At 41.2% G+C, this 13,441-nt stretch overlaps 1 protein-coding gene across 1 annotated transcript; it reads left to right on the top strand.

Moving 5' to 3' along the window:
- Positions 1-761: 761 nt before the first annotated feature.
- ubtd2 (ubiquitin domain containing 2) lies at positions 762-13,397 on the top strand. The gene is made up of 3 exons (XM_003447017.5): positions 762-1,128; positions 6,122-6,358; positions 12,190-13,397. The coding sequence occupies exons 1-3, from the start codon at positions 846-848 to the stop codon at positions 12,687-12,689; spliced, it is 1,020 nt and encodes a 339-aa protein (XP_003447065.2). The 5' UTR covers positions 762-845; the 3' UTR covers positions 12,690-13,397.
- Positions 13,398-13,441: the final 44 nt, after the last annotated feature.

Here is a 13,441-nt window from a genome sequence, read left to right as displayed (position 1 = left end):
TCATTATTCCATCCACTTTATGCAATGTACCAATACCGCTGACAGCAAAACAGCCAAAGAGCATGATGCTACCACCCCCATGCTTGACACCTGGTAGAGTGTTGTTAGGTTTGAAAGCCTCACCTTTACTCCTGTGGTACTTCTGTACCAAATTCCTATTTGGAAAAAGAATTGATCAAAGTAACATCATTACCATGATGAGTGTATACAAACTTCTGACTGCAACTGTAACTGCTTTCATTATGCTCTGTAGGGTAAAATCCAGTTTGTGTACAACTTAATAAATTTAAACTGTGTGTCTAAAACACCAAACTAGTTTCACTAATGAAAGCCTCCCATGCAGGAAGGAGAGCAGAGTAGAGTAAAAACCACGCAACACAAAATCAACAATATTTTGTGCATTAAAACTAAAAAATTAATTGAATAATAAAATTAAATAGAGTGGAAATTAGAACATAATAGGCAGCACAGCTACTACAGTCTGCCAGCTGAATGAATGAGAACATAATAAATAATAATAATAGAGGGTGAACATTTTGATGTGTCTTCATCTGTGCAGCAAACATGAACATGAACATGACATCAGATGTGTCAAAATGCATTAACATCACTAGAGCAGAAGGTCCAAAGCAAACATTTCATACCCTAAAGATTATCTTTATCTTTTGTTTTGTTTTGCACAGTGCACTTCTCCTTTGTTCTCTCTCTATGTCTCTTCCTCCTTCGGCCCCTCTCTTTCTCTCCTTCATTCCTACCTCGGTCACCTTGCACCGATGTGAACCTCTCTCAGACCTTCTTGCGCCGCCGAAAAACACGAAGAAGATAATGCCTGCTGAGCTCAGTCTATGCTGAGAGAAGGAGGGGAGGGGAAGGAGGAAGCGAGGAGAAAGGGAAAGACGGGAGGAAACGAGGAGGAAGGAGAGGACAGGAGGGAGGAAGGGAGAAAAGGAGGGGAAGGGGGAAGAGAGAGAGAAAAACGAGAGAGGGGTAGTGGATGTAGCTGTAGCTGTGGGCCGGGGGGTGAGCTACCTAGCCCGGGCTGCTCTGCTGAAACATCCATGGGTGGCTGTGTCGGGAGCCACCACGACTCTTCGGGCAGCTTAAACGAGAACTCGGACGGCACTGGAGGTAACTTGCGGGGCTTGTCGACGTCTTTTATTGGCCACAAGCTTGCATTTCTTTTTTCCTTTTTTTTTTATGAAGGGCTTCCTCCAGGCTCCCTGCATGTTGTCCTGACTGGAGGTCTTCTTCCCTTCCTTTTAATATCCGAGCCAGACAGAGCCGAAGACAGACAGCAGTCCTGCCGGGTGTCTCCCTCCATGCACCTGGCCTTAAAACGGCAAACGACGCCTCGTCTGCTCTGTACTTTACAAAGTGGGAAACATTGACTGTGCCAGGCTGCCTCCCTTTGTTCTTTGGTGTTGACTAAGCTAGCCGGCTAAAACGTAGCTAGTTAGCTTGCTAGCTTTCTGCATAACAAATATGGGTCACAGGCAGCAATGGTATGCAAGGGGAGCGCTCAGGCGTGATTCAGTGTGATTTCAGATTTGAATTATGCCCAGACTCTCTGCACAACTTGAAGTTACTGACAGCTCGAGTAGGGGTGCACATATGGCAGCTGCTGATCTTATCTTATATATTTATTATTATTATTATTATTATTATTGATTGTTTTCGTTGTGAACGAGGTGTCGGGTCATGCTGTGTCCTGAAAAGTGGTCGGAAGAGTGGAGGAGGTGTCAAAACTGTAGCTTTATGACTAAAAGCGAAACTTATCGTGTGAGCAAAAAGTTATATATCGGACAAAACTGCAAGGTAAAGGTTAGTTTTATTTACCGAGCAATAAATGGAGTTGCATGCAGTCGCAAAGCATAGTAGGGATGACAGCTCAAGCAGTGAGAAATTGAGTGCGACACTGTGTATGAATGCATGCTGTAGTACATATTCCCTTTATTAGATAGTTTACATTGGTGATTTGGGTAGGGTGCACAGTGAAAGAAGGGTGCTTTGTCAACTATAAAAGCTCTGGGTGGGGTTTAAGGGGAATTATTGCGTTTAAATGGTGTGAATCTTTAAAAAAAAAAAAAGAAAGATATGGGGGGGGGGGGGAAGAGGCCCTTCTTGTCGTTTGAGGTTGTACACAACTTCCTTAGTGTTGTTTCCTGGTTTGTCTGATCTGAAAATGAGTTCTGCTCACAGCCAGTGAGTTATTTTAATTACAGAGCGGTAAATACAGTTGGTCATGGGGGGGCGGGGTGGAGACTGAACACTTAGAGATGCTGAGATAAAACTTGGTTTCCTTTATTCATTCCCTCGTTGCCTCTGCTTCTGTCTTTGTCAGTTCCTCAGGCTTCCTCCCTGACTAGATGTTGCGTATAAACAGCAGCGGTATCTGTAAAATGTGGAGGATCAAGAGACGCTGCAGCATTAAACGGATGCAGACAAGCAAGCAGGAACGACACAGTTCAGTTCAACATAGGCACATTTATTTGTCACTAAATCAGATCTCGTAGGCAGGTTTACATTGCAGAAATTTTTATGTTAAATTGTTGTGCATACCGGCCTACATAAATCCTTACTGAATGACACCCAAGTAGGTTACTGTTTAAAGATATACGTGAATTATTGGCTTACAGACGATGTGGAAAGCAGGCTAATGAAGACATATGGAGAGAGTCATGCAGACAAGTTCATAACATGAGAGCATATCCACAGGAATTCAGGCATGCACTGCTGGAAAATGATTACAACTAAATGACGCACTAAAATGCTTTTATGTTCCTGATGTTACTGATTGTTTGGTACTTTTGCTAATGTTTTGTATAATCACATAAAATTGTTTAAAGAGCCTGTCCAATGAAAGTTGGCGCAGTTATATTTTCCTCTAAAGATAAATCAGGAAGAAAATAAGCAATTCAACTTCATAGTTGAGCATTTCCGCCTTGGAGCTGCTTTGTACCTGTGTTGGGTCTGGCGCCCCTCTAAGAAATTATAGCTAGAGCCAAAGAAGAATCCTGACTATTGTAATATATAGTACTTAAGCTCTTAGAGAGTCTTAAGCCACTTTTAACAAAAAAAGAAAAGATTTTCTCAGGAATTGCATACATCTTTCTTTGTTAACCTATTAGCCAGAAATCAGATAAACGTAAGTAACACATAAAAGTAACCCAGTCTTCTTGGGTTACTTTCAGAAACGGTACACCCTTTCTGAGCTGGGATAAATATTCATATCTAACGAGCATAAGGAAGTGGAGCTAATTTCTTAGAGTTGGTGAACAGAAACACATTGTTGATTATATATTCTGTGTCTGCTCGGGTCCAAGTGACATAAATTTCATCATCAGATTGTGAGCGCATGTCCATGCCTGTTTTTTTTATAACGCTGTAGACTTGACTGCAGAGAATTTGCATTGCAATGCACCAACAAAGCATGAGCAGGCAGGCAGGCAGTGAACTTAAAGCAGGAATGACTTGTCAGGCTGTCAGATCTCCATCTGTCCATATTTGCAATCAGGTATAAGCATTTGACATTGTCACACTGAAGGCTCATGCTACCCCCTTACCATAACTTTTCTAATCAGGGTCCAAAATGAACAACCTTCAAATGTAGTTAGTTTCAGTTTGTCAAATAAATGTCGAACGCTTATCGAGCTCAGGGCCACAGGAGATGTGGATCAATCGTACCCAGTGGTCAAGTTCCCAGTCTATTCCAGGACTATCACAGTTGACAGACAGCCATCCATGCTCACATTGATACCTATGTGCAATTAAGAGTCACGAGTTAACCTAACATGAATGTTTTGGGATTGTTTGAGGAAGCTAGAAGTGAAGTTGGCCAGTGCATTTGAACCCAGAGCACTTCTGCTGTGAGGCAACGGCGTCAACTGCTGTACCACTGTGCTACCAAAATAATTGTGGGTTGCTTTTTTTTTTCCCTTGTAATTTACATGCGTTCTGAGTTTGATAAACACACGCTCATGGTTAAACTAATGCGTGATTTAGACTTCTGTGGGAAATCTATGTGGTAACTTACGACATAACTGGAAACTCCTTTTAACCATACACCATAACCTTCCACACAACCCATCACAGCCCACAGCAACTTGAATGGCGTGGAAGGTTGAAGCGTAGGGTTTAAAGGAGTTTCCAGTTACTACATAGAATTCCCGCAGAAGTCTAAATCACGCATTACGCAGAGCCTAAAGACACCTTTCCAGATCGTCACTTACATGTAGCTGTGTACTGTCGTCACAGGCCAGTGTCACAAAAAGCCCTTTCTTGTACTGTTCTCAGTACAGATCAGCAAAGATCAGTTAAGTTAAATGTTAAAATTAACAAGAAGTGTTCACTTTTCAACTAATCTATTCATAGCATCTTCCACACCAATCTATGTGCTGTTGGGTCATTGGAAGACTGAAGGGGGAGTACTGTTGTGTTGGTTGTGTACCCCTTTGCATAACTTCTACGTAGGTAAACGGTCACAAACGTAGTACTATAAAGCACGCGTCACACAGTTGCTGTCTGATTGATTCCCTCCCTGACATTTTTTTTCTTCTGTCCTTTACCATGTAAGTAATCATTAACACTAGCCAATGAGCAGAAGATTAGCACTTTATGGGCCGTGTGAAGAAGTGGATAATTGAGATAAAGAGCCTACAGTTTAAGAGGGTTAAGTTGATTAAATGGTTAAGCATCCAGGATTGATTAGTAAGTTAATTAATTTGCAAATTTTGATGTGTGATATTATTGAAATCGGGCTTAAACTGACTCACCGTTTATCGATTCTCAAGAATTTGGCTTCAGTTTTGCTCTGGGCTCTTCTTTTAAGTTTTATTCAGCATAAAGCTCTGTCACTTTGCTGGTGGATTTTTCTGTTTGTTTTTAGTGTATTCCAGTTTTCTTGGCTGGTGAGTCAAAAAGTTAATTTGAGGCACAGTTTCTAACGCTGTTGAGCTCAATCCATAAAATACATTTCAATTATGATACATCAACATGTATTAAACCTTGTGCAGTTCATTATTCTTCGGAATGATTTTCTAGTTGAACACCTATGTATGGATGTCATTGGCACTGGGAAGTGGTTTTCAGTATTTGAGAAGAGTTGAAGGTCAGCACCAGGAGAGGAACTTTAATGTATGTTTATCTGTGTTGCTATCTGTTTACTGTACTTCTACCGCATTGTTTTCCTCCTCCCTGAAATATCAAAGGCTAAACCTGTCCAACTAGGTCCCCCTTAACCTACTAAACGCTGTGTACTGTAACCTGTCTAATGAGCCATTTCAAACGGGAAGAGTCTTTTCAGCAAGTTCAAGCAAGTATTAAAAGTAACACGGCTAGAGGCTTGTCTTACTAAAGTCAGTTGAAGGTTGGTGTTATTCGACTGTGCCATATGATCATCAGGGTACGTGTATACCAGCAGGTGTAACTCAACACCTTGATCCATCAGCTTGCTCGCACCTCCGTGTCTGTGTTGTGTTTTCAAACATACACGCTGTCCTGTGTGTCGGCCCCTTTGGCGGTGATCCAGATGGTATTATTCACCTGCCTTCACGCTGCAGCCAGAGAGCTGTTAGATGCTAATCATTTAATTGGGTTTAGTACCAATACATTTTTAGCTTCAGTTTGTCTAAATGCTTCATTTAGACCTTATATTACACTGTAGGCCCATTTTTAATTGACAATTGAATCGGACTTGTGTTTATGAGCAAAGCTGAAATTCTTGTTTTGTTTCCAGTGAATCCTAACTTTTGTTATGCCTGCTTCCTCCTTACTCATAATCTCTACTTCTCATTTTTATCTTATGTGGATTTCCCATCTTTTCTCATCTTGCATTCCACATCTGTCTACTTTCTCTTCCCTACATCCAAATTGCTTTTGTTTTTATTCTTTCTTTTTCTTGGTATTTCCCCTTTACTCCTTCTTCTCTTTGTTGCTTCCTCCATTTATTCCCATTTGGGTTCACACCTTTGATTCCTCTTTCCCTCCCTCACTTTTATGAAAGTCTTTTTCAATATTTCTGTTTGGTTCCTCAATTTTCAGCCTGCGTCAGTCTTCCTGTTTTTATTAGTTGCATTTTCTCTCTAAATCCCCCCTTTCCTCTCCCTCTCTTTGCCGCTCCCAGTGGCTCTAGGGCGTAACCAGCCCCTGAAGAGAGAGCGGCCTAAATGGAAAAGCGACTACCCGATGACTGAAGGCCAGCTGCGCAGCAAAAGAGATGAGTTCTGGGATACGGCGCCAGCTTTCGAAGGCCGGAAGGAGATCTGGGATGCGCTGCGGGCTGCGGCCAGCGCCTTTGAGAGCAATGACCACCTGCTGGCTCAGGCGATCCTTGACGGAGCCAGCATCACACTGCCACATGGTAACACACATTTCCACAGTGATGGATCTAGTTGACAAGTCATAGATTTAGTTTTACTTTCTGAAAACTAGCTGTACTGGGACACTGAAATGTCAAAGTCAAAATCTCCCCTGCAAATACTCACGATACAGAGCTTTTACTTCGTGCCACCTGTCAGCATTCACTACCACACACAGCTACAAAATAGTAGCTCTTCAATGTAAAGAGGTTAAATTTACATAGAACAGAGAAGCAAAGGGAGGCTGCTTCCCCAGGAAGTGTCTTTAGATTGCCCTCTGATGAGTTTCATAAACAGGAAGCAAACTTTGCCACATATTACTGAAGCATTTTGTTTATGTGAGTGTCTGTTAAAGTCACAGACTACAATTGACATTTTAGTGAACATGGAACTAAATAGAGCGATTATAAAGCATCAATATAATTCAGCCTGCTATAAAAGAACCTCTTAGTGATTTTCAGTGACCACATTTTAGAGTTTAGGCTTTAGCTGCGAGGAAGTGCTGCAGAAGTAACCCATAAATAATAAATAAGGGGCATGTTCTTGCTCTGCTGAAAGGAGGAAGTAATAAGTCCCCTAAGTATGCCAAAGAGTTCAAAACACAAGAGCGTTCTCTTAGAACAAATCTATAAAATATATGTGGCTCAAATTCAGGAAGCCCAAATCCAAGCCGTTATAATAAGCTGCTGCAGTAGGCTCTCTACACGTGGACGTGTCATTCTTTATTGTTCCCAATTCATCAAACTTCAGAAAAACAATACAGTTCTGTGCAGTATCCCTCATTTCTTCATATTTTACTTGAAAAATGGGAAATAGATGCAGAGTTGTTGAAACATGCAAACATACAGAGAAATACAGGCATAAGGCAAAAACAGATTTTGTATAATTCTACCAAGCTTGAAAGGGAATATTATTTTTAAGCATAGCCTGAACTCTAACAAGCAAGCTTTCTTGTAATTTCTTTAAGTAGTCGTCAGGAATAGTTTCTTGAAGGACATTAAACGCCCTTCTTTAGATGTTTGCTCCCTTTTGGTCTGTTCTATGTCAACATGATCCCACACTGTTAATAATGTTCAGAGTTCTGGGTCTCTGGTGAGGCCAATCCATGATGGATTAAAGCCCATTGTGCCAGTTGCTTGGTGAAATTGGTTGCAAAGAGGGTGCTGCACCAAAAACATTCTGGTGATTGCTTTGGTCACTAGCAGATTGGCACAGTTACCTGAAGTTTCTGTGGAAAACACCAACTTGGCTGCAAACACAGTCAAGCAGTAGTGAAACACTGACTGGAAAAGAAGGATATGGCTTCAAAGAAATGTGTTTGCTGCAGCGAAGAGGCAGAGCTTTTACTGTGAAGACGGATGCTCTCCCATTTCTGGTTTCTTCTCACAGTTTCACTACTGTTTGGAGACCATAGGAAGGGACCAAAGCAGTCGCAATGAGGTTTTTGCCAGCTGGTCTGGGACATTTTTCGAATTTTTCCCTAGCGACCAGTGGTTGCTAAGTGGTCACTGACCTACCTCTCGGCCTTAGGTAACTGGGGCCTTATTAACTTGATCCTATAATATCACATGCCCAAAATGTTGGGCATGTGACATTTGGAGTCAGTGAATATAATTTGTCTTTTGGAGATTAGATTTATCAGTGTATAGGCGACTTGACACCTGAATGAGAACAGCCAATACGAGTGAGAGGCTTTACGTGAACATGGTTCCTGCTTTTTCCTACTTTATTCCTCTCAGTAGTTTGGCTAGGTCATATCAGGCCCTGCTGGGCTGCAGCTGTGGATTCTCTAGACCTGACATCATTGTTTCACTCAACCAGCAGTGCAGTGCAGAGAGTAGACACAACACTTAAATATTTTCACCACTCACACATTTACATTTTCTCATTCAGTCATGCAAAGCATTGATTTCAGATTTCTGTCACCATTCTGCCCTTGTTCACCAGGACACTTTTGGTCTTCCAGTACTGCTTTACCCTTAAACTGAGCAGCATGCAGGAATCAGAACTGACATTCCTAAATGTTTTCATCACATTTAATAGATCACATATTGTACAATTGGGATAGAGGGAAAGATGGATGTATTCTTAACTGGTCCCACAAGGGAAATGACTGTGTTACAGCAGCAGAATAAAGGCAAGTTTGCTTAAATCATTTGGCTATGTGTGTTTGGCTGTGAAGTCTGTTTAATAGGTTTTAAGAAACAAATTGAAGTTGTTTTGTTTGATGAGAAAGGGCTTATCTTGAACATCAGGCCACCATTCTAGGTCTGCAGCAAAGGAAACGCATGAGAAAGAAACAACACATTCACAAATTTAAAGCAATTTTATTATGTCCAACATCCTAGTTATCACTCTTAGCAAGTTAAATATTAAGAAATTCAGAGTACAGCTGAGGCTGACGAAGCCATCATTAGTTTTACACACAAGTGTTGATGTGGCTAAAGAAAAACCAGGGTATTTTTGTGACACCAGAATAAAACAATCACTGTAATCTGTAGGATTCACTTTATGGCTGTCTTTTCAGTAGCTGTTTACATTTCAGTCTGCGCCAGCATGGTAAAAAGAAAATGTTTGCTCACTATGGGACCAAACAGTGATCCTCAAAACTCTTTTAAAATTGTATTGCCATTACTAGCTGAGACTTTGTTGGTGCCATTCAGGAAATGGATTAGTTTTTCCAAATCCCCACTCAATTCATAATGGAGACTTTTATTAGAGATGCATCGTCTGATGGGTTCTCCTTTCACTGTTTTTGTTTTTTGGGTTTTTTTTTTGGTTTTTAAGAAAAAAAGGCTGAAGACAATTTTTGTGGTCATTGAAAGTTGCTCTGTGAACCCTGAAATGAGATTCAAGAGTCTTTGTCATTATGAAAGCATAATGAAATTATAGAGCATCTTTTCTGGAGCCATTTGCTGTCATTAGCCAACCATCCATCCATCCATCTATCTATCCATCCATTTTGTGCTGCTTATCTGTCTTGGGGTAACAGGAGCATGAGGTGCAAGGTGCCCAGAGGCTCTCCAGCCAACTCTTTAAGCACTTATAGGGACACTGAGTTGTTACAAAGCCAGCCCAGAAACAACATCTCTCCAACATATCCTGGGTCTCCATCAGGAGCAAAAACACCTCACCTAGGAGGCGTCCATGAGACAATCTTGTCAGATTCCCAAACAACCTCATCTGGCTCATGTTGTGGATGAGTAGAGGCTCTTCTCTTATCTCCTCCTGAATGGCCAAGCTCCTCATCTATAGGGAGACAAGCCACAGTTCAGAGGAACCTAATTCCTCAAACTTGTATCCACAATCTTATTCTTTTGGGCACAGCTTGTGACAATAAATGAAGGTATGGTCACTATGGCAGGCCAGTATAGCAGTACAGCATTCTGTATCTCATTGTACAACTATAGTGACAATAAAGGCATTCTATTCTATTCTATTCTATGCTATTCTATTCTATGCTATTCTATTCTATTCTATTCTATTCTATCTGCATCACTACCAGTACCACCTGAATCCATCTGTTAGTCTCCCAGTCTACTCTCTGCTCACTCTGTGATACCTAAGTCTTCCAGCTGAGTCCGGCCATGTAGATTCTCATCCTGTCCACTTCACACACTTCTTACAAGAGTGAAAGTTGGAGGTCATCATTCAGTGAAGCCAATATTGCCACATCATCTAAAACAGCAGATCCTGATACCACTAATCTCAAAACCCTTCACCCCTTGGCTGTGCCAGGAAATTTTGTCAATGAAAGTTATGAATAGACTCTTTAACAAAGGGCAACCTTGGTAGAGTCCAGCTCAGGATCCAGTCTGATTTACCGTGGGTAACACAAACCAAGCTCTTAGCACACTTGGCAGGCCGAATAGCCCATAATAATAGGCTAATACCACATACTCCCAAAGCACCCCTCAAACAACATCCCGAGGGATGCTGTCACTTGATTTCTCAAAGTCCATAAAATGCATGTAGACTGGTTGGGCAAATTCCCACGCAGCTTTGAATATCCTCGTGAGGATGGAAAGATTTACAGATTCACATCACTTATATTTTCATCCTTTAAAATTCAAAACGTGTTTGGGGGATATGCAGCACAGCAAGCACTTCAACAACATGTTTCTTTCATGTTTCTCTAAAATTTGGTACAAGGCTAATTCCACCTTGTAGGTGGAATTTTGTTTGTTTGTTTGTGTTAATGAAATGCCACAACCAAAAGCATCAGTACCATCTGGAATACATTAGTATTCTGCAGCTGAAAAATAAATAGCTGTTGAAGGAAAAAAATCAAATGGAGATCCTTTCCAGATCATGTTTATACATTTTCATTGATCCATGTTAAAACTAATATTTATCTTAGCCTTTTGTGATGCTGGCTATCACTACTTCTTCATATTGTGCCCTCTCTGTTATCCCACATAAAAGTAAATTCATCAGAGCCTAAATAAACAACTGTTTAGTTGGTGTGCTGAAATATTGGAGGTAGGACAGCTCAACTGTAGATTTATTTGCACAAATTTATATTTATTTTATGTACCTGATAAAAGCAGAGAGCTATAAAATATTTAAACATGCTCTCCAATTATTTTATGTAGACTCCTGCACAATATATAATAGTGTGGTTGTGGTTGAAATAATTGCTGCACTTTCTTTTTGTGGTTTGCTGCTACGCAGTGGGCTACATGTGCCAGAAACCAGTCTTTTTGCCACCTTATTCACATTTACATGAATCCTTCACTTTTCTTGAAAGCAAGAGTTACTTTCATGTCCTCACCGAGGCCAAAGTTGTCGTCATCTAGAGAGTAGCGAGAACTTCTCTGGGCTTCTGCTAACTCATCTCGGTCTTGGTTACAGGAAAACTCACTGCTACTCTCGGGTGGATCGTGCTTCGGTTTAAGTCATAAAACACCGCAACAGCAGCAAGGTGACCTTCTTTTAGAATGTCATTTAGAAGAAACGGTGGTCAGGCGGTCTTCTCACTTTTGTGGGGAGAGTTTTTCATCTTTTTGGATGTCATCATCAACTCTTCTGTTTTTGTTAACCCACAATAAATATGACCTTTTAGATTTTTGGTATGAAAAGTAGTTACATTTAATTATTTTGCAGGGTATGTATCTGTCAGGAATCCCCTTAAGGACCCTCAGGGATCCCCCTCGTGGACAGAATGGCTTACATTTTTACTCGTGGACACAACCTCTTCAGTATGCTGTAATTCCCACTTTCTGTCCACCAACTCTTTATTGTCAGTCTGAATCACAGAAATGACATAATGTTTCTTTATGTTTTAGTCCAAGATGAAACTTTCCCTTTTCTCCTGCTTCCACAGTCTGTCCCCCTACAATCTTTTTTCTTTTTGTATGACTCTCATTTCTCCATTTCATATCAATCCAGGGCATTATGAAGCATAGTTTAGGTTTTGGCTTTGTTGAATGGGAAAAATATGTTTTGACCTTCACTTTATTAAAAATGACTAATAGATTTCTTTAAACAGAAAGTATTCCATCTCATGCACAGCAAGGTGTGTATATATATCTACCTATATATTTTATATAACTTTTTTGTTTAGACAAGTAGTCCATGAAGAGTTAGGAAAAGGAAAAATTAGAAATAACCCTTTTGTTCACTTTAGTTTTTTATGGCTCTGCATTGGAAGCTCCCAGTTAATCATTTACCAGGCTCTTACACTTCTGTTTATATTGTAATGTGATTTATTGACAGTGGCAACTCCTGCAAGCCATAATCTGTAGCTTTCATTTGATTTATTAACCAAATTAATATTTAGATATTTTTTTGAATACACTGAATTAATTAGTTTTATTCTCCATTCTTCCAGGAGCTCTGACCGAATGTTACGATGAATTGGGGAATCGATACCAGCTGCCTGTCTACTGCCTCTCTCCCCCCGTCAACATGATTGAGGAACGCTCCGATGAGCCCGACGGTTCAGATCCTGACTCCGGAACCGCCGACCCGTCTTTGGGCAGCGCCGGTGATCCTGGCACAGGAGGGGAATGCCAGCTTCGGCTCCGCCTCTCCACGGGTCGCGACCTCCGGCTGGCAGTCCGTTCCACGGACACAGTAGGCATAATGAAGCGGCGTCTGCAAAGTCAGGAGGGCGTGCCTGCCCCAACGCAACGCTGGTTTTTCTCAGGGCGGCCACTGACAGACAGACTGCGCTTGGACCAACTCAACATCTCAAGAGACTATGTAGTGCAGGTCATCCTCAGCCAGCGACCACCACCAGAGCCTGAAACTACGCCAGAAACATCAGGGCCAGTGGCGGCAGAAGAAGTAGCCGCACTGCCACAAGAGCCCACGCAGGAGGAGGATTGATGCTCCCAAACTGGCAGCCTGGAGCGGGGCATACCAGTCATGTGACAGTATAAAAGTTGGAGGATAACAAGGGACAGAAAAGAAGCTGATTTCTCTTCTCTTCTCTTCTCTTCTCTTCTCTTCTCTTCTTCTCTTCTCTTCTCTTCTCTTCTCTTCTCTTCTCTTCTCTTCTCTTCTCTTCTCAGACATCTTTTTGCTGAGAACTTTGTTTGGGCTGATATTAGCCATCTGCTGGAGCATAAGGACTCTTGGATTGAGAAAAGACTCATCCTTTTGGTTTTTACACATTGAAATTTTGACCTTTTTTGAAGTCTTTTTAACTGTTCCTATGGAAACCAAACAGCAAAAAGAGAACTTTGTCAGATGGCTAAAATGGGTTTTCTTAGCAACACTGATATTTGAATGTTTCTGTGTTTCAGTTTCCATTCAAGTTCTGCTCTTTGGCAAAGCTGGTTCAGCACAGAGAATTCTTCGTATAAGGCAACAGGGTTACACTTGTACTTTCACAGCATATGTTTTCAATTCAGACATTTCAAAAAGACACTTAACAGTACTGAGAGTTATTCAGAAATTCTTCATTTAAATACATGAAAGTAAAGTCAAGATTGCTTGCGTCAGGGGATAAAGTCAGTATACAAACAGCCATAAAGGAAGTTTGGTGTAGTTGGTTAGAAAGCAGATGTGTTCTCCCTCTTGAGGCTGCACTCAGAGACCATGACTGGATGTTTACCAAGCTGCTGCTGCTGCTGGAT

This window comes from Oreochromis niloticus, linkage group LG10 (genome assembly GCF_001858045.2).
Source record: "Oreochromis niloticus isolate F11D_XX linkage group LG10, O_niloticus_UMD_NMBU, whole genome shotgun sequence".
NCBI lineage: Eukaryota > Metazoa > Chordata > Actinopteri > Cichliformes > Cichlidae > Oreochromis > Oreochromis niloticus.
This window is presented reverse-complemented; position numbering and strand designations above follow the sequence as displayed.

Excerpts from the sequence above, each read along its gene's own strand:
- ubtd2 (XM_003447017.5), top strand. The coding sequence starts at position 846 with ATGCTGAGAGAAGGAGGGGAGGGGAAGGAGGAAGCGAGGAGAAAGGGA. Across the intron at positions 1,129-6,121 it reads GAACTCGGACGGCACTGGAG|TGGCTCTAGGGCGTAACCAG; the intron begins GTAACTTGCGGG and ends TGCCGCTCCCAG. Across the intron at positions 6,359-12,189 it reads CAGCATCACACTGCCACATG|GAGCTCTGACCGAATGTTAC; the intron begins GTAACACACATT and ends CCATTCTTCCAG.